The following is a 15,696-nucleotide window of genomic DNA, read 5'->3' as shown; positions in this document are numbered from 1 at the left end:
CTTGGTCAAACTTAGGTCTGAATTGTGTTTGATTTGATGCTTCTCTCTTATATTCTTCAACTCCATTGCAACCATTCCCATGCTAGGCCTTTCTTTTGCATGAAGTCTCAAAACACTTTGCTGCAAGTAGAGCAACTTGGATGAATTCGTCTTCATTTTCTTTATTCACAATCCCAGTTTCAAGAATATCAAGCCAGCAATTCTTTTCCAAGGTTAAGATGAACTGCTTAGCAAGAAGGGGAAATCCCCCTTCTGGTTTCTCAACATGAATTGTTTTCTCCCCTATTATCAGTTCGGCGAGAACGACACCAAAACTATACACGTCACTTTTCTCAGTAAGTTGGCCTGTGTGAATATACTCTGGGTCCAAATAATAAAGATCTAATCCAATTTCATGCATCGAACTCAAACTTAGATTCCTAAAATCAAACAATAATTTGGGAGTATAAGTGTCATCAAGGAGAATATTGCCACTTGAGACCTTTGAGTGGATAATTGGTATTGTGGAACCTGAGTGCAAATAATCTAGAGCTCTAGCTGCCTCTGTTGCTATCTGTAGACGAGTTTTCCATGATAAGTTGATCTTCTCTTCCTTGTGTAGGTGGTCAAAAACGGTACCATTACTGAAAAATTCATAAACCAGTAAAGGAACTTCACTCTGGCTTTTACTTGATCTCTCCCTTTTTGTCTTTTACCATTCAATAAATTACAAAAAGATATACATTAAAAATAAAAACTACAATCTGCAAAATATAAAGGAAATTGATATTTCAACAGCCTCATTTGCTATAGGTTGAATCAGATTTACTTGACTCTGTTTGATTTCCTCATTCTGGCGGAATGCTTCTTTAATTTAACCAGAGAGCACTGTCCAAGTTGATGAACTCTTTAGAAAACTTCTCAAAACAAAAACTTCAAACCATGGTTCTTTCTCCTTGTCTACAAAAAAAAAAAACAATTTCTTTTGTATCTCCTTGCATGTTGCTGAAATACTCTCTTCCAAGTCAACTCCTCGAACTATGTGCTACCAACTTATCCCTAAATTAAAAAATTTGAATATGTGCCTTTTTTGCTTGACTGAAAGCATCAGTAAAGCAATATGTTCAATGGTAAACTCAGATCTGAACCCTTGAACTACAACTTTGTCCTCAAAAAATAATTTTATCCTTTGATTCACAGCAATGATTATCAAAAATCACTTTCTCCATTTATCCCAAATTGGAGTAGTAGAGAGTTGAAGAAGAAGAAAAGAGAGTAAATTGCATGCAAATAGAAATAAATCACCTTTAACTTCTGACTTAGTTTGAAATGAGTGATTAGACCTTTGTCTTTTGTATTAAGCTTTCTCTTTCTTTCTTTTTTGATGAAATGTGTAGGGAACGAAGCTTTCTCTCTCTTTTCTGTGTATCTGACCGAAAAGAAAAAGTGAACGTTAGTTTTGGAGAGTACCACCTTGGTGGAATCAACTTGAGTGAGTAACATGGACTTGGGTTTGCTTCTTGCTATTCAGCCTAAGTGATTTCTTTTGATATATTATAATTGGGCCTTGCTTGTAAATTTTGCACACTTTGAGAGCTTCAAATCCTGTGTTCCATTTATTTGGGCTGCTGCAACATTGACTCTTGGCCTACATCACTTAACCAAATGCAATCAAACCTAATTGGGCGTTCAACCCAATGAAATAATATTTGTCATTATCAAATTAAGTTAGTTAAATTCTTAACTCAACAAAACTTTAGGGACGATTTTGTAAGCAAAAAAAGGTTGGAGACGAAAATAATTTTCAACCTATACCTTAGAAAATTGAAGATGTTTAAGTATATGTTTTGGACGATGTTTATTTTATTTTTTACAATGTTGGTTTTATTATTTTGTTTCAAAAAACTTGGTTGATGATTATGTTTATTACATAATTAGGATTATAAAGACTTTAATGTTTGTAAATTTAGAAATTATATTTTTTTATATTTTTAGAAATTATAAATTGATTGAAATGGTTGTGAAATTATATATTATTTAATATTTAATAATTATTAAAAAGAGAGAATTGACGGGCTTAGTCTGCCAACTAGCCGTTAGGTGGGGCGAGAAAGGAATTCGAGACCATCTCACTATACAGGAGCAGGGTGGGGCTGTCCGCCAAGTGACAGGCTTTTGGTGGGACGAGACGCGCTAGCCTGTTTGTTACTCCTAATTATATCTAACTAGATTAAAATTCGCGCGATATGCATAGAGCAAAATTAATTATAATATATAGTATAAAGAGTAAAGTATCGTTTTTATCCCCAACGTTTAGGGTAAATCCTATTTGTGTCTCTAACGTTTAAATCGTCCTATTTATATATCTAACATTTGTAAAAGTGAATTCAATGTTATCCTGCCCTCAATGATCCACTCCGAAAAATAGCTCATCAAAAGTTGAAACTAATTCATACAACATTTACATAATTCACTTTTCTAGGGACATAATTGAATCTAAACACAAATAGTAGGTATAATATTAAAATCGAACACATTCAAGTGAGACCTAATTGAGAATGAATACACCCAAGTGAGAATAATTGAGAAATATAATCTGATTTGTTAGTATAATTGATAGTAGAATATCATTGAATCACTTTTATAAACGTTAAGCATACAAATAAGACGATTTAAATATTAGGGACATAAATAGGACTTACCCCAAATGTTGGGGACAAAAACGATACTTTACTCTAGTATAAATTTAAAATGTTATATATATTGTTTAGGAATATATTAGATCATATGTAAATTAATATTAAATTTAGAAATTAATTTGTAAAAAATATTGCACAATATATTTATTTAATTTAGCAATTTATATATGATTTGATAATATTGTTAAAATTAAAGTCGTTTGAATATGGATAATAATTATGCTTAATCATTATTTTATAATTCAATTGAATAATAATAATATAACTTAAATTTAATTGATTAAAAAGTTTAAAATTTTGTTTCGTAGCATATCTAGATTAATTTAAATTTATAATGGTTGGTGATAAATGACAATTTAAAATAAAAAATTAATTTAAAATTTAATAATTATAAAAAATAAAATTATACATAAATAAGACTATAAATAACAAAAATATTCGATTGAAGTTTATTCACCTGATTTTTTATTATTATTTTTTATTTTTATTTTTTAAATAGTTACTTTTGTTTTTTTTTTATTTATTTTTTGTTATATTTAAATATTATGGTATGATGATGAAATTATTAAATAAAATACAAGTATGAATATTATTAATATTTTGATAATTAAAAATGATATTCAATTTTTTTATTTTATTTTTCTTGAATCATGACAACATACATTTTTAATAATATTATTGCAACTAAATAATATTAAAAAATATAAATTATTGAAAAAAAATAATATATAAACAACAAAATATTATATAATTTATGAATGCAATTATACAAAGAAATACAAAAATTAATGAATACAATCACACAATCAGCAAATATATACCTTTAGCAACTTAAAAAAAATAAAAAAAAAAACTATGATAATCAACCAATTGCGCAAAATATTAGTAAGAATGGAAAAGGATAAGGAAAAAGAAAGAGGAATGAGATTATATGAGAGGAGATAAAGAAAATGTGTGAAGTGAATATTAATTTATATAGTAAATATAAGAATGAGCGATGAGTATGAAAGGAGAAGAAAATGAATTAGATTTTAATTAAATTTATACCTATTAAAAAGAATTGACATTAACATTAAAAACAATAGTGTAATCTACGTAAAAATAAAGTGTAAGAGAATATAAAAAATTAAGATTAAAAAAGAATCCTATAACATCATATAAAAATAGGTTATTATGAGGAGATAAAAATATAATGAAAATTTTATGGCATAATATAATATAAAGATAGAAGATTGCTCAAATTATGTGAATTAGCTACTTATGCTGTTGTGACATCATGGTAAAAAGCTATTAGAAAGCTAACAATGTATTTAGAGGCTACCTTTAGCTCTTTTTTTTTTTCTTGGACAAAAGAAAACAATTTTCAATAATAGGAAAGTCAAACGGCATTTACAAAAATTAAAGAGAAATATCAATTTTAAATAGATAATAAGAAGATAAATATCCTATAGATTGAACTATAATCTAATAGCAAGTTCAATATTCGATTACTAAAAATCTTAAAAAGTAAAAACAGAGATCAAATAGGATCTTTTTTGTTTTTAAATCTACACACATGTGTTGCAAGTCAATAAAATACATCTTTTTCTTTATATAGACTTGAATATTCTCCGATTCTAAAAACTTTTTTATGAATAAAACTATTTCTTCGTAAAGTTTTCCTTCAATATCTGAAAAGATCAGTAATATTAAAGTACTACCAGTAACCATAAAGAGAACCAAAACACCACCACAAAAAAGGAAAAAACCACAGATGAATCATAAGATCAAGAACTCAGAGGTAAACTCAAGTCTGAAAGAAAGTTAGTTTAGATGTAGATTTGGATTTCAAATCTAAATCTTTGAAAATAAAATAGAAAATAAGGAGAAAGGAGATATAGAGGCGGCAGAGCAGTGTGGACGAAAGCGGAGGAAAAGAGAGACAGAAAAAAAAAAAGAGAAAGAAGGAGAGACAGAGAAGACGAAAAGAAAGGAGAGGTTAAAGGAGACAGGAGCATAGAAGGCAGGGGCGGAGCCAGGTGGTAGGAAAGGGGGACAATGGCCCCCTAATTTTAATTTTTTACATGTAAATTATATGTAAATTTCAATTTAACCCCATAAAATTTTATTTTAGTTTTATTTTATTGTATAAATATGTTGAGTTAAGAAATTAACTAAATTAATTAGTGATGACAAACATTATTTTTGGGTAAAATAAATAATTAGTGTTGATCAATTTTAATGGCATATTACTAATTATTTATTTCATGTTGCAGGCCAAATTCAATTTTGGCAGCCCAAGTTGAATGAATAACAAAACAAAGCTAATAGGCTGAATGGAAAGTGTGAATAAAGACAAGCCCAAGTCATTCATATCAAACAAAGAAGCATAGCAAGGCACCACGGGCCAAAAAGAGAAGAACCCGATCCAAGCTTGAAATTGTTTTCAATTTCCCACCATTTTGCTCTAACCAAAGCAACGTTCCTCTCCTCTCTTATCAAATCACATCAAGACTTCAGTAAAGTAAGAAAGAGAAAGAGAAGAAAAGCTTCCTCCATAAGCCAGTAACCAAAGAAGCAAGAAAGAGAAAATCTAAAGCTTGAAGCACAGAAGCCAAAGCAGAAAATCTAATACAAATCAAAGCTTAAGAAAGGTAATCCATCTCATATTGCATGCATCAGATCTTCATCCTTTCTTCCCTACTCTCTGTTCTATCCGAAAATGGCATTCAAGGAAAAAGTTGATCTCTGTTCTTCACTGCTACAAATCCACGGTCACAAGAGATTCTTGGGGACCAAGTTGCATCTCTATGGTTCAGATTTGGTTGACCATTGGAAAACAATTTCGGTTACTCCTTTGTGGCTTTCGGTCAAGTTGGAAAAGTCAGAAGGAAAGGTTCTACTTTGATGATTGAGAAGAAAAAGTGAGCTTGTGGGTTGGTGAAGCTCAAGGCTCAAGATGTTGACCTTGGAGGAAGAACCAAGGAACATGCAAGGAGATAAAAAGAAGCTTGTTGTTCATTCTGAAGCAAGGAGAGATAATCAGTGAACTTGAGGTGTTTGTTCTGAGAGAGCTCTTTGAAGAAGTTCAACTAACTGGACAGTGTAACCAATTCAAAGGTGCATTCCGCCAGTATGAAGAACTAAATCAGAGGCTTGCTAATCTGGTTTTTCACATAGCACAGAGGCTGTTGATGAAGTCAATCTCCTTCATGTTTTTCTGATTGTGATGTACTTTTCTAAGCTTATCTTTCTGTAATTTCTTGAGAGAAAAGGCAAAGTGAAAGAGCTTAAGAAAAAGCCATGAGTGAAAAAGACTGAGAGATACACTTGAGAGAAAAGCCTAGAGTTATTTTCAGATTTCTTTAGGTTGGTTAAGTGTCTTGCATCTCATACCTGTTTGGTATCCCTTTCTTAGTTGGGTTAGCACTAAGAGTAAATAGTTAGGTGTTAGCATAGCCAATGTCAAGTTAGGTTAGAACTTGAGTGTGAAATTGGTGTATGTAATACTCTTAACTATAGTGAAATTCTTCCATATTTGTGGAGGAGACTGGATGTAGGTTGCATAGCACAAAGCAACTGAACCAGGATATATGCTGGTGTTAGCTTTTTTCTTCTCTGTCATGTTCTGTTTTCTGATATTCATGAGACAAAAATAAATTGTCTCATAAATTTCCGCTGCTGAGTTCAAACAGAATCAGATTTGTAACTTTGCTTAAAAAGGGTCAAAACAGCAACTTCAAAGGAAGGCATAGATTCAACCCCCCCTTCTCTAAGCCTACCACAACCTTCAATTGGTATCAGAGCTAAGGTCTCAAGAATCAAGCTTAACCGCTTGGAGCAAAGATCCAATGGCGAACAACTTAGGCACAACCACAGTTGCCTACACCCTCACTGAAGGTCAGTCAAACAACCGACCACCTTTCTTCAACGGGAAGAACTATTCCTACTGGAAAGAAAGGATAAGGATCTTCATCCAATCCATTGACTACAACCTATGGAAGATCGTTGTGAGTGGCCCAAAGATCCCAACAAAAACAAGTGCTGATGGAGTGGTGACTCCAAAAGAAGAAGCTGAATGGAATGAAGATGATAAGAAGAAGATAGAGCTGAATGCTAAAGCAATCAACCTTCTTCACTGTGCTATCAGCTTTGAAGAATACCGGAAGGTGTCTAGATGCAAGACAGCCAAAGAAATCTGGGAAAAACTCCAGGTTACACACGAAGGCACTAAACAAGTAAAAGAAACGAGGATTGATATGCTGCAAAAAGAGTACGAGATGTTTAGCATGAAGGATGGAGAAAGCATTGATGAAGCGTTTGAGAGATTCTCAATCATAATCAACAACCTTGATGCTATGGGTACAAACTATGCAGAACAAACATTGGTGAGAAAACTCCTTAGAAGCCTCACAAAAGAGTGGGAAAACACTGCCACTGTCCTAACCGAGAGTAACAACATAAGTCCCATAACCTATGATGAGCTGAGAGGAAAACTCCTTGCCTATGAAGCCACACACACAAATACAGACTCAAAGAAAAAGGGAATAGCCCTTAAGTCACAAATAGAACCGAAAGAGAGTGAGTCAAGTGATGGTATTTCAGATGACGAGCTTTTGTTTTTTGCTAGGAGATTTAGAAGGATGTTGAAGAGCAAAGGCAAATACAAGGGCTCAAGTTCAAAGGAGCACAAGATAGACTTGAGCAAGGTGACGTGTCATCATTGCAAGGAGGCTGGACACTTCAAATCAAACTGTCCAAAGCTCAAAAAGGAGGACAAAGGAAAGAAGGAAAGGAAGAGAGTACTCATGGCAGCTTGGGAGGATCTTGAGAATGACTCAAATGAAGAAGAAGAATCAGAAGGAGATAACAAAGACTGCTTCATGGCTGGAAACAACAATCTTGATGAGGTAAATTATTATGATTTGACCATTGAGGACTTGCATGCAATTATTGATGATCTTACCTTAAACACCTCAAAACTGCTTGACAAATACAATGAATGCAGATCTGAAAGAGATGTGCTAAGAGCTGAAAATAATTTTTTAAAAGAAAAAGTGAAGGAAACTGAATGTGCTTTGGACATCATTGAAGAAAACAGATTTCTAAAATCTGAACTTGAAAAATTAAAAGGAAAGCACATTGTGGATCCTTCTCATGAGTTGATTGCTGAAAATGAAAGATTAAATGATAAAATTAAAAGGTTGAATGGTGACTTAGCAAAATTTGCTCAAGGTTCTAGTAACTTGGACAAATTACTTGCAAATCAAAGACCATTGTTTGAAAAATCTGGTTTAGGCTACATAGCCAAGGAAGATGCAGTTTCCAATATTTTCACTATAAAATTTGTGGCTTCTTCATCAAATACCAAAACTATACCAAACAAAGTTGGTGTTGAAAATGCTCCAACATTTGAAGAAAAATTTGATGAAGTATACACAAGTGAAACTGAGCATTCACCAAAGACTGAACCGAGTTCAAACCGGCCAGGTTTGGGTTACATTTCGAAAAATGAGGATGTTTTCAAGAAACCACCATTTTACAACAAAACCTCATTTTCGAAAGGTAAAAATATTCAAAAAAATTCTGGTGAAAACATTTTTACAAAGGGGAATAATTATAACAAAAATCAGTTTGTCAAAAGAAATGCATCTCCTCCAAAAACCAAAAAATTCCAACCATTTAATCATTTCAAGCAATATAACTCACCTCAATTTCAGCGGCACACATCAGAAAATCATTGTGTTAATTGCAAGAAATTTGGTCACTCATATGCACAATGCTTCATTGAAAAGAGAGTTGTAGGAAACAAAGTTTACAATGTTGTTTGTAATTTCAATGCACTTGGGCAACCAAGATGGATTAACTTCAAAGGATCCAAATTAGTTTGGATACCTAAAGCTACTTGAAACTCTTCATGCAGATTTGCCTAGCATCCAAGAACAAACAGGACATGTGGTACATGGATAGTGGATGTTCAAGGCACATCACAGGAAGGTCAACCTACTTCATCAAACTAAATAAGTATGATGGAGGTTCTGTGACCTTTGGAGATGATGGTAAAGGTAAAATCATTGCTGTTGGAAAAGTAGGTCATGAGCAATCTACTTTCATTGATGATGTGCTTTTGGTATGTGGTTTAAAACACAATCTTTTGAGCATAAGTCAGTTGTGTGATTTAGGATATTTAGTCGTTTTCAAAAGGCTTGAATGCTGTGTTGTAAATGAAAAGACAAATGAAGTGATTTTTGTTGCCAAGCGTTTCAATAATATGTATGGACTTACTCTTGATGAACTAAAAGATCAAAATGTAGCGTGTCTCCACTCTAAAGATTCTGAAAAGTGGTTATGGCACAAGAGATTGGGCCATGCAAGTATGTTTCAAATAAACAAACTTGTAAAGAAAGAATTAGTGAGAGGTCTTCCTTTGATAAAGTTTGACAAAGACATCACTTGTGATGCTTGCCAAATGGGAAAACAAACAAAAAGTTCTTTTAAACCAAAGGAAGACATCTCTACTAAAAGACCACTTGAGTTGCTACACATTGATTTATTTGGTCCAACAAGAACTCAAAGCCTAGGTGGTAAACATTATGGTTTAGTAATTGTGGATGACTATACTAGGTTTGGTTGGGTTTTATTTCTTGCACACAAAAATGAAGCCTTTTCGGCCTTTGAACCTTTTTGCAAGAAAATTCAAAATGAAAAGAATTTGAAAATCTCTTCTATAAGAAGCGATCATGGAACTGAATTTGAAAATAATTTGTTTGAATCCTTTTGTGAGGAATTTGGAATATCTCACAACTTCTCTTGTCCAAGAACACCACAACAAAATGGTATTGTGGAAAGAAGAAATAGAAGCATACAAGAGATGACAAGAGCTATGCTTTGTGAGAGTAATGTTCCAAAATTCCTTTGGGCTGAAGCAGTTAACACGGCTTGCCACATTTTGAATAGAACAATCATAAGGAAATTTTTGAAGAAAACCCCTTATGAACTTTGGAAAGGCTACCCACCAAACTTAGATTACTTGCACATCTTTGGATGCAAATGTTTTGTTTTGAATAACAAAGAAAATTTGGAAAAATTTGATCCAAAGGCTTATGAGTGCTTGTTTGTAGGATATTCCACAACTAGTAAAGCATATAGAGTTTATCATCAAGATGCTAGAATTATTGAAGAATCCATACATATTACATTTTGTGATACTAACTTGGTGCAAAGCATTTTGGAAGATGGTGATGCAGGAAATCAAGTTCAAAAGGATGATGAAGCTGCTCAGAATCATGGAAAAGAAAATTCTAGACAAGCTGAACCAGAAACAGCAAATGCTGAAAATTCAAGAGACAATTCCATTTTGTCTCATGAATCTGAAGGAAATTCTGCAGACAGCAGCATACAGAATCCATTGGTGACCGAATCTGCCTCCAAGTCTACCAGACCTCGTGAATGGAGATTCCTGAAGAATTATCCTGAAGAATTTGTAATTGGGGACGTCTCTCATGGAGTGCAAACTAGGTCTTCCACTAGAAAGGCAAATGAAGGTTCAAACATTGCCCTCCTCTCACAAATGGAGCCTCAAAACGTCAAGGAAGCCCTTAGTGACCCCTCTTGGATTAAGGCTATGGAGGATGAGCTTCTTGAGTTTGAAAAGAACCAAGTGTGGACGTTGGTTCCAAGGCCAAGTGGAAAGAAAGTGACCGGTACCAAGTGGATATTTCGGAACAAGTTGGGAGAAGATGGTAGCATTACAAGAAACAAGGCAAGGCTAGTGGCACAAGGATATGACCAAGAAGAAGGAATAGACTTTGATGAATCCTTTGCCCCTGTTGCCCGAATGGAAGCCATAAGACTTCTCCTAGCCTATGCTGCATTTTGTGGTTTTAAATTATACCAAATGGATGTGAACTGTGCATTTTTAAATGGTGTGATAGATAGAGAAGTATATGTGGAGCAGCCTCCTGGTTTTGAAAATAAAGAGCATTTTAATCATGTTTTTAAATTGTTTAAAGCTCTCAATGGTTTAAGACAAGCTCCTAAAGCTTGGTATGAGAGACTTAGCTCTTTTCTTTTGAAAAATGGTTTTCAAAGAGGCACCACTGATACAACTCTATTTATCAAGAATTCTAGTGATTCTTTTATTTTAGTCCAAATATATGTTGATGACATTATTTTTGGATCAGCAAATGAATCCCTTTGTACTGAATTTGGAAAGCTCATGACAAGTGAATTTGACATGAGTATGATGGGTGAACTTAATTTTTTCCTTGGGCTACAGATTAAACAAACTGAAAATGGTATTTTCATTCATCAAGAAAAGTATGCCAAGGAATTAGTTAAGAAATTTGGTCTTGAAAATGCCAAAATCATGGGAACTCCCATGCACCCGAATTCTAAATTGGATAAGGGAGAAAATGAGAAAGATGTTGATGAGACTAGGTATAGAGGGATGATTGGTTCTCTTATGTACTTAACCTCCTCTAGACCCGATATTGTGCAAAGTGTTGGATTGTGTTCTAAGTTCCAATCCAAACCTAAGGAGTCACATCTTTCTGCGGTTAAAAGGATCATTAGATATGTTCATGGCACATCCAACTTTGGTCTTTGGTATCCTAAGATTGATGACTTTTCTGCAGTTGGTTATTGCGATGCAGATTTTGCTGGTGACAGAGTTGATAGAAGGAGCACTTCTGGTTTATGTTGCTTCCTTGGAAAGTCCTTAAATGTTTGGTCAAGTAAGAAGCAACCAACAGTGGCCTTATCCACTGCAGAGGCTGAGTATATAGCTGCTTCTTCTTGCTGTTCTCAGCTTTTATGGTTAAAAACACAGCTTGCTGATTACAAATTAAATGCTAAAAATATTCCCTTAATGTGTGATAATATGAGTGCCATCAATATTTCTAAAAATCCAGTTTTGCACTCTAGGACTAAGCATATTGAAGTGAAATTTCACTCAATAAGAGAACATGTCCAAAAGGGGGATATTTGCATTTAATTTGTTAAATCAGAAGAGCAATTAGCAGATATTTTTACTAAACCATTAGCTGAAAATAGATTCTGCATGCTTAGGACTTGTCTAGGAATTTTGAGTTATAATTCTTTATTTAAAAAGTGCTGATGTGTTTGCTGGAGAATTTTGTCTCACGAACAGGTATGAGACAATTATGGGCAGATGATGAATGTTTCCTTCAAAACAGCGTGTTCTAGGCTTATTGCAAGTGAAAAATCAATCTGGGCCAACATCAATTCAGATCTGGGTAGTCCTATATGTTTCATTAATTCAAACCACATCTGGGCCTAATGTGAATGTTACATTCTTACTTGTGTGTTTAAGTTTTCATTAAAAGTTTTTTTTTGTGGCCCGAAAAAGGTTTTTTTAATTTTTGACTTTGGTCCAAAATGAATTTCAATTTAATTCTGATTGCCTTTCAAAGTTTAAAATTAATTTTCTGTTTTAATTTAAAAATCAAATAAGATCTTCTCTTTTATGAGGTCATGTCTTGTCAAGTCTTTTCAAATGGTGATGCAGTTGCATGGTTTTAGAAATTTGCTTTTGGGTACGGTTACCAACACTCCCTCTCTTCCCTCCATAACTTCTCCTCAACCCTTCGGTTTCTTCCCTCTCACACCACTATCTCTCTTTCATCAAAGGCATCATTTTAACCAAAATGAGGAAGAAAGTCATTGCAAAAAGGGCTCCTCGTGAGTAGATTTACAAACTACCCACAAAGCCTTCCACTCGCTCTCAAGACCGAACCTTTACCCCGTCTCCTTCTCCTCCTACCTCTCCTCCTCGCTGTGACCCCATGGCTCGAACCAAGAACACTCCAAGGTTCCCTGCCTCTGCCAAACCAACTCCACCACCAAAGGCGACGCCTTCCAAACCTGCCTCTTCAAAACCTGGCTCTTCAAAGCCACCCTCATCCAAAGGGAAGCGTCCGGCGACGGAGGAACCTGTTCCTGAGCCACAACAACCCAGGGCAAGGTAAGTTCCTGTGCGTTCACAGAGAGGTAACACTCGAGTCCCTCTCAAAAATGTTAAAGAACCAGAAATTGGACCATTTGATCACAAAGCCCATTTTATGACCTCTCATTCAAACTATAACCCCTATAGATTCAAATTTGCCATGAATAATGATTTTTATGAGGGAATCATCCAGTATCGTACCCTATGCTCTTCATTTCTCGCTGATCTGCCTTCTTTGAAAAGAAAAGGTTTTCCTTTTGTTGACAACTTAATTTTTCTAGACTGGAATCACCTTTTTGACATCAAAAAACCTGTTTATCCATTGTTGGTCAAAGAGTTTTATGCAAACATGACTTATCATGAAGGCACCGCTCATTCGTATGTCAAAGGCCGAGATATCATTTTAAACAATGAGACCATCAGTGAAGCTTTAAAGTATACTGATGTTGGGCCTTGTGCATACACGTCAGTTAAGTGGGATGAAGGAGTTGGTGTTTCTTACAATGATGCCCTGGCTAGCATTTGTGAACATGTTTCCTTAATAGATGGCATTACACCCACACACAAAGCCCTAGGATATGAACGTGCTCAGTTGCACCGAATGGTCAACCACATTATACTTCCTCAAAGTGGTTCATATCAAAGGGTTTCATACACTGACACTCTTGTCTTATATGCCATTCTCACCAAAACTGAAATTTCATTCGCATATTTGATGGTTAGATACATGTTTGACTCTGTTAGAAGTGAAAAGGACAAAGCTCTTCCTTATGGCATGTTTCTAACTTGTATTTTTGAGTATTTTGGTGTTGACTTGACCAATGAGAAATATGAAAATAGACATTCATATCTAAAGGGAGGTGGTTCAGTGAAACAGAACAAAGGACCCACTAGATCTGAAAGAGTTGTCCTAGATGATGAAGATGATGATTTTGTCCCTGAGGATTCTCCTGCTCCTTCCACTGAGGGAACATCCATCTCCACTGAAAAGAAATCGGCTCTGCTGAATGTGGTTAAGGATGTTGCTCAAGAGTTTGTCTCCCAATCAAATCACTTTATTGCCATGAGAAAGGAGCAAAGGAAACTAGCTAGCAAGCATGAGAACTTTCTGAAGAAATCGAGGGATAGGGTGGTTGTGCTCATGACCTTCATTGATAACCTTCAAAATGATGAAGACATTGCCACCGATGGTGAAGAGGAAGCTGCTTCGGAGGGGGATGGTTCTGATGCCTAAGATTTGTCTCATAAAAACTGCTGCTGCTACTCTCTTTTTGTCTCATGATTTCTGTTTCCTTTGTTACTTTTGCACTGTTTCAGTTTGGATGACTGTAATAACTTTTTACTATGCTGCACTTTTGATAGTTTATTTAGTGCTTTATTATGTGCTCTAACTCTTTTCTGCAGGGTACAAGACTTTCTTTTTGTTGGTCTTTTTATCATCCGCCCTTGATGACAAAAGGGGGAGTAGTAGGAGCAATAGCTGTTTGATTATTTTTTTGTGAACTTTGTTTGATATTGTGAACTGTTGTGAATGAGGCTGGAAACTTACTTTATGACATGTTGCTATCTGACTCTGACCCTGATGTATTAAAATTTTTTAAATTTAAACTGTCACTGTTTGCTATACTTTTGGTTGGTACATAGCATCTGTTTAATTCCATAGAAGCATATGTAAACAGGAAAGAAGAGAAGAGCATAAATCCAGGGGGAGCTAAACTTGAAAAGGAAAGGGGGAGCAACATAAAAGCAAATGACAAAAATCAAAGGGAGTTTCTAAACCTTACTTCACTTCCTTTTGATTATTGCTTAAATCATGTTTGTCATCAAGGGGGAGATTGTTGAGTTAAGAAATTAACTAAATTAATTAGTGATGACAAACATATTTTTGGGTAAAATAAATAATTAGTGTTGATCAATTTTAATGGCATATTACTAATTATTTATTTCGTGTTGCAGGCCAAATTCAATTTTGGCAGCCCAAGTTGAATGAATAACAAAACAAAGCTAATGGGCTGAATGGAAAGTGTGAATAAAGACAAGCCCAAGTCATTCATATCAAACAAAGAAGCATAGCAAGGCACCACGGGCCAAAAAGAGAAGAACCCGATCCAAGCTTGAAATTGTTTTCAATTTCCCACCATTTTGCTCTAACCAAAGCAACGTTCCTCTCCTCTCTTATCAAATCACATCAAGACTTCAGTAAAGTAAGAAAGAGAAAGAGAAGAAAAGCTTCCTCCATAAGCCAGTAACCAAAGAAGCAAGAAAGAGAAAATCTAAAGCTTAAAGCACAGAAGCCAAAGCAGAAAATCTAATACAAATCAAGCTTAAGAAAGGTAATCCATCTCATATTGCATGCATCAGATCTTCATCCTTTCTTCCCTACTCTCTGTTCTATCCGAAAATGGCATTCAAGGAAAAAGTTGATCTCTGTTCTTCACTGCTACATGTAGCAACCCTCAATTTTAAAAATATAAATATAAATAAGTTATAATTTATTTTATAAAAATTAGAGTTCTTTATTTTAAAAAAAAACAAACAAAGAAAAATTAGCCAAGATGGTCATATATATATAAACATATATACATGAATATCGTAATAGAGGGAGGGGAGAACGTAACGAAGGGAAAAAAAACGTAAATTCTTCCAAACTTCCGGCTTCGATTTCTGGAAATCTGTAACTCCAATCAAAAATCTAATCCGGTAAGAGTATTCGTAACCTCCTCTTCTACACGTTGACACCATTCTTGATTAGTGGAAGTTGACAATGACGTAGCTCCTCTTTTCTTTGGATTTGGCTAACGAGAGTTTTAGGAGGCAAAGACGATTCTGGACGTTTTCTTCTTCGATAGCTCGGTCAGAAAGTTTCTCCAGAGTTTTGAATATTTTGATTCCGTACGAAGGTATGGTTTTGGTTTCTCGTAGTTAATGTTAAATGTCACGTGAAAACTTAGGCTAGAAGACCTTAAGATAGGAATGAACTGAGTGAATAATTGATGGTTTGTGTATATGGTATAAAATATGAGGTTTAGCTGTTGTCAATAATTTGCTGTTGAAGTTGGTCGGTTTGAACAA

The 15,696-nt window shown here is 34.5% G+C and overlaps 1 protein-coding gene across 1 annotated transcript; it reads right to left on the bottom strand.

The window, feature by feature from the left end:
• Window positions 1–82: 82 nt before the first annotated feature.
• LOC130948984 (putative wall-associated receptor kinase-like 16) lies at window positions 83–831 on the bottom strand. The gene is made up of 2 exons (XM_057877830.1): window positions 809–831; window positions 83–623 (listed from the first exon to the last, which is right to left on the bottom strand). Exons 1-2 carry the CDS (start codon window positions 829–831, stop codon window positions 83–85), a joined length of 564 nt encoding a protein of 187 aa, XP_057733813.1.
• Window positions 832–15,696: the final 14,865 nt, after the last annotated feature.

The sequence above is a fragment of the Arachis stenosperma genome, chromosome 9 (genome assembly GCF_014773155.1).
Source record: "Arachis stenosperma cultivar V10309 chromosome 9, arast.V10309.gnm1.PFL2, whole genome shotgun sequence".
Classification (NCBI taxonomy): domain Eukaryota; kingdom Viridiplantae; phylum Streptophyta; class Magnoliopsida; order Fabales; family Fabaceae; genus Arachis; species Arachis stenosperma.
Note: the sequence above shows the minus strand (reverse complement) of the source record. Positions and strands in the feature narration are given on the sequence as shown.

Excerpts from the sequence above, each read along its gene's own strand:
- LOC130948984 (XM_057877830.1), bottom strand. The coding sequence starts at position 831 with ATGAGGAAATCAAACAGAGTCAA. Across the intron at positions 624-808 it reads AGGAAATCAAACAGAGTCAA|TAATGGTACCGTTTTTGACC; the intron begins GTAAATCTGATT and ends TGAATTTTTCAG.